Source organism: Cynara cardunculus, assembly GCF_001531365.2.
Source record: "Cynara cardunculus var. scolymus isolate 2C chromosome LG 1, CcrdV1, whole genome shotgun sequence".
NCBI classification, from domain to species: domain Eukaryota; kingdom Viridiplantae; phylum Streptophyta; class Magnoliopsida; order Asterales; family Asteraceae; genus Cynara; species Cynara cardunculus.
The window spans coordinates 29,359,671-29,363,368 of record NC_037528.1 but is presented as its reverse complement, the minus strand read 5'-3'; the positions used below and the strand labels follow the sequence as shown (position 1 = coordinate 29,363,368).

General features: G+C 33.4%; 1 protein-coding gene across 1 annotated transcript; it reads left to right on the top strand.

Moving 5' to 3' along the window:
• The first annotated feature begins 2,294 nt into the window (after positions 1–2,294).
• LOC112500140 (probable carboxylesterase 12) lies at positions 2,295–3,263 on the top strand. Its single transcript, XM_025103505.1, has one exon. The coding sequence runs from the start codon at positions 2,295–2,297 to the stop codon at positions 3,261–3,263; it is 969 nt and encodes a 322-aa protein (XP_024959273.1).
• Positions 3,264–3,698: the final 435 nt, after the last annotated feature.

Here is a 3,698-nt window from a genome sequence, read left to right as displayed (position 1 = left end):
ATTTCATAAGATTAAACAATGAAATCGACGTATGAGAGTGGTTTGTACGTTTTTACAAATGATAGTAGTTTTCATTTGATCGCTCCTCTATATATATATATATATATATATATGTATCTATATATGTAATTTTACATATATATATATATATATATAGATGTATGTATCTAAATCTATCCATCTATATCTATATATCTAATTTTAAACACACACACACATATATATATATATATATATGTATGTATCTAAATCTACACATCTCTATATATATCGAGGAGCGTTCAAATAAAAACCACTCAATTTGTACAAACCGTGTAAACCTCATTCAACCAATCATAATTTTTCATTTTGTTCATGTTTTTGTAATTATGAGAGGTTGATTAACCATTTTTATTGTGGAGGGTGTTAATCATGTATATTATCATCTTCCTTACTTTAATTTTAAATAAATACATGAAACAGTTTCATTAAAATTTATATGAAACAATTTCATTACCATATATGAAACAAATTCATCAAAAAAAGTATTATATGAAACAATTTCACAAGATTAAATAATTTCATGAAAAAGTTCCATAAGATTAAACAATGAAATTGACGTATGAGGGTGGTTTGTACGGTTTGTACAAATGAGGGTGGTTTTTATTTGATCGCTCCTCTATATATATCTATATATCTAATTTTATATATATATCTGTATGTATCTAACCCTTGGACCCCGCCACCGGGGCCCCAGACCCCCGTCATTTAGGGGCTTCGCCCCTAAATCAAAATAAATTCAAATAAGTGTGCACCCCGCACCTTCCTTACCTGTTCGATATTTATCATGATTACATTGGTCAACAATTTAATCATATTACACTTAAATGACATTAGTGATACAAATCATCAATATGAAGTCATCAGATATTGGTTATTTCTCAGACTTACAACATAACTCTGAATTGTTCTGTTCCAAACTTAGTTATATAGTTTATTTCCAGACTTGGAGTTAGAAGACAACTCTGAATTCCTCTTATTCAGAGTTAAGTCCAAAGTTATTTTTCAGCCTAACAATAGAATTCTGAATTCTTGTGTTCTAGAGTTAATGTTCAGAGTTAATGTCCAGAGTTTTTCTCATTTAAAATACCCCGTGTAATACATGGGGTCGAACCTAGTATATATATATATATACATATATATATAGGGGTTTAATCAAATGAGAACTTTTTTGTTTGTGGTAACAGTGAGATCCAATCTCAACCAATCATTTTAATATATTAATTATTATTTTTAAATTAATGTAAAATGGCATGTTAGTAAATTACTAAATTTAGATTAAATATTTATTTATTAATTCCATACATTTCAAACTTCCAATTAATTTTGATTTTACATTCCTAACTTACCAAATGAAACCACAATCTTTTGGGTAGCACATGAAACTATATTCTTTTTTACCACAATGTAACACAACATCTGATACCTAATACATTATTGGTATTGTAAAACCTTGTCCCGCATCAGTAACTATTGGAATTTGTAGCCCCATATCACTTATGAGTTCTTGGTTGTAGGCTACCAAAGAATTTTCACCATGGATTTAGTGATTTGAAGGTTGTCTTGTATGGTTTGCTACTATGTGATTCAGATACTACACAAACTGTAGTTGAATGCTCAATGAGTGGATTATTTTCTTGTGTTTATGCAACAACTTCACATCTCTGTTGAAACCACAATCTTTTGGGTAGCACATGAAACCACAATTTTTTTACCATAATGTAAACACAACATGTTCAACCAAAGCCTACAAATTGTTTTCCACCTCTTCTCACACAATCAACATGATCTTTTGTGTTTTTTGTTTTGATTTGATGAAATATAATTTTAGAAGATTAATGGATTTCTAGGGCGCTCAAAATAGTTTCATTAAATTAAAAACAAATTTTGACCATTTTGCCTTTATTTACATACTCACATTAAATATTGGAGAGTTATTTTTGGAATTTCAGTAATTAATTTTTTTTTTATTTTCAACCATTAATTATTAATTTGTGTGGTAACTGTGGTTGAGATTGGATCTCATGGTTATCACAAATAACTCAGTTCTTCTTTGAATAGACCTATATATATATATATATATATATAAATAAATAAAGATTGATGATTCAAATTTAAATTTATTTTATTTTTTTGGTTTTTGATTTGATTGAATATACCTTCCACGATCCAGTTACATAAAAATTTAATGCTTAGCTAAATTTGTTCCTATATATCCCCCCACATCTATTTGCTTAAGTACATGTTTTCTGAAAATGGATTCATCAACTGATGATATCGTCAAAGAAATCCCTGGTGTAATTCGAGTATACAAAAATGGCCGAGTCCAAAAACTCCTCGCTACCAATGTTGTTCCCGCCGGTCTCGATCCTTCCTCCGGCGTTCAATCCAAAGACGTCTTATTCTCATCCGATAAAACTCTCTCCGCTAGGCTTTACATTCCCAAATCCACGAATGCCGTTACTAGAAAACTCCCCCTTCTTATCTACTACCACGGCGGCGCATTCATCGTCGCAACCGCCGCTTCCCGCATCTACCACAACTTTTTAAACCTCATCGCAGCGGAATCCAATGTGGTCATAGTTTCCGTTGACTACCGAACGGCGCCAGAGCATCCCGTCCCCACCTGCTTTCAAGATTCCTGGGAAGCAATCAAGTGGGTGGAGCAACATGTTAACCAAAATGGTCCCGAGCAATGGCTTAACAAATACTCTGATCTCGGTCGTGTATTCTTCTGCGGCGACAGTACGGGTGCCAATATCGCCCATCACATGGGCATCCGGATTGGGACTGAAAATCGGAGCGGGGGCATTTATCTACAAGGGATAATACTGCTCCACCCGTACTTTTGGGGAAAGGATCGCGTCGGGTCTGAACCGCGCCAACATCCATTGATGAGAGTGATAAGGGATTTATGGTTGTTTGCCCACCCGGATACGATCGGGTTAGATGACCCGTTAATTAACCCGGCATTGGATCCGAAAGTGGCGGATCTTGGATGCTCCAGGGTGTTGGTTTGTGTTGGAGAGAAGGATATATTGAAGGATAGGGGATGGTATTACAAAATGATTTTGAGGAAAAACGGGTGGAGAGGAGATATAGAAATTTTGGAAGATAAAGGGGAAGTGCACACGTTTTTTCTATTTAAACCTTGTTCTCAAAATGCTTGTAATTTGCGCAACAGAATTCGTACTTTTATCAATCGCATCAAAGCCAAGGTCTAATCATTTTCATCTACAACCGGTTTTTTAATAAAATAGGAGAAGTGTTAATGACATCCCCTTAATAGGGACGCTTTGGAAATTGAACGCTCATTAAAAACATAAAATGTCAAAAGGGGGTGGCTAATAGTTAGCTTTTTTAATTGAACGCTTTTTTAATTGTTGTATTTAAGTTCTCCCTTTGTAATTGTCTTTGTAATAGTTAGCTTTGTTAATTTCTTAGTATAAATAGTCTTTAGCTAGCTAATTGTAATTAGTTCAGTTCAATTCAGATCAGTTCTTGGTTAATCATTTATAGAAATTCTCTCAAGAAATACAATATTCAACTTTGGTGAAAATCCCTCTCTACTCATCTTGATTGTGTTCTTGGATGATTAATCTGATTTGCATATTTTGGGAACATCAATTGGTATCAGAGCACAGATTGCAACAATTTGA

Coding starts and splice junctions, on each gene's coding strand:
- LOC112500140 (XM_025103505.1), top strand. CDS start 2,295: ATGGATTCATCAACTGATGATATCGTCAAAGAAATCCCTGGTGTAATT.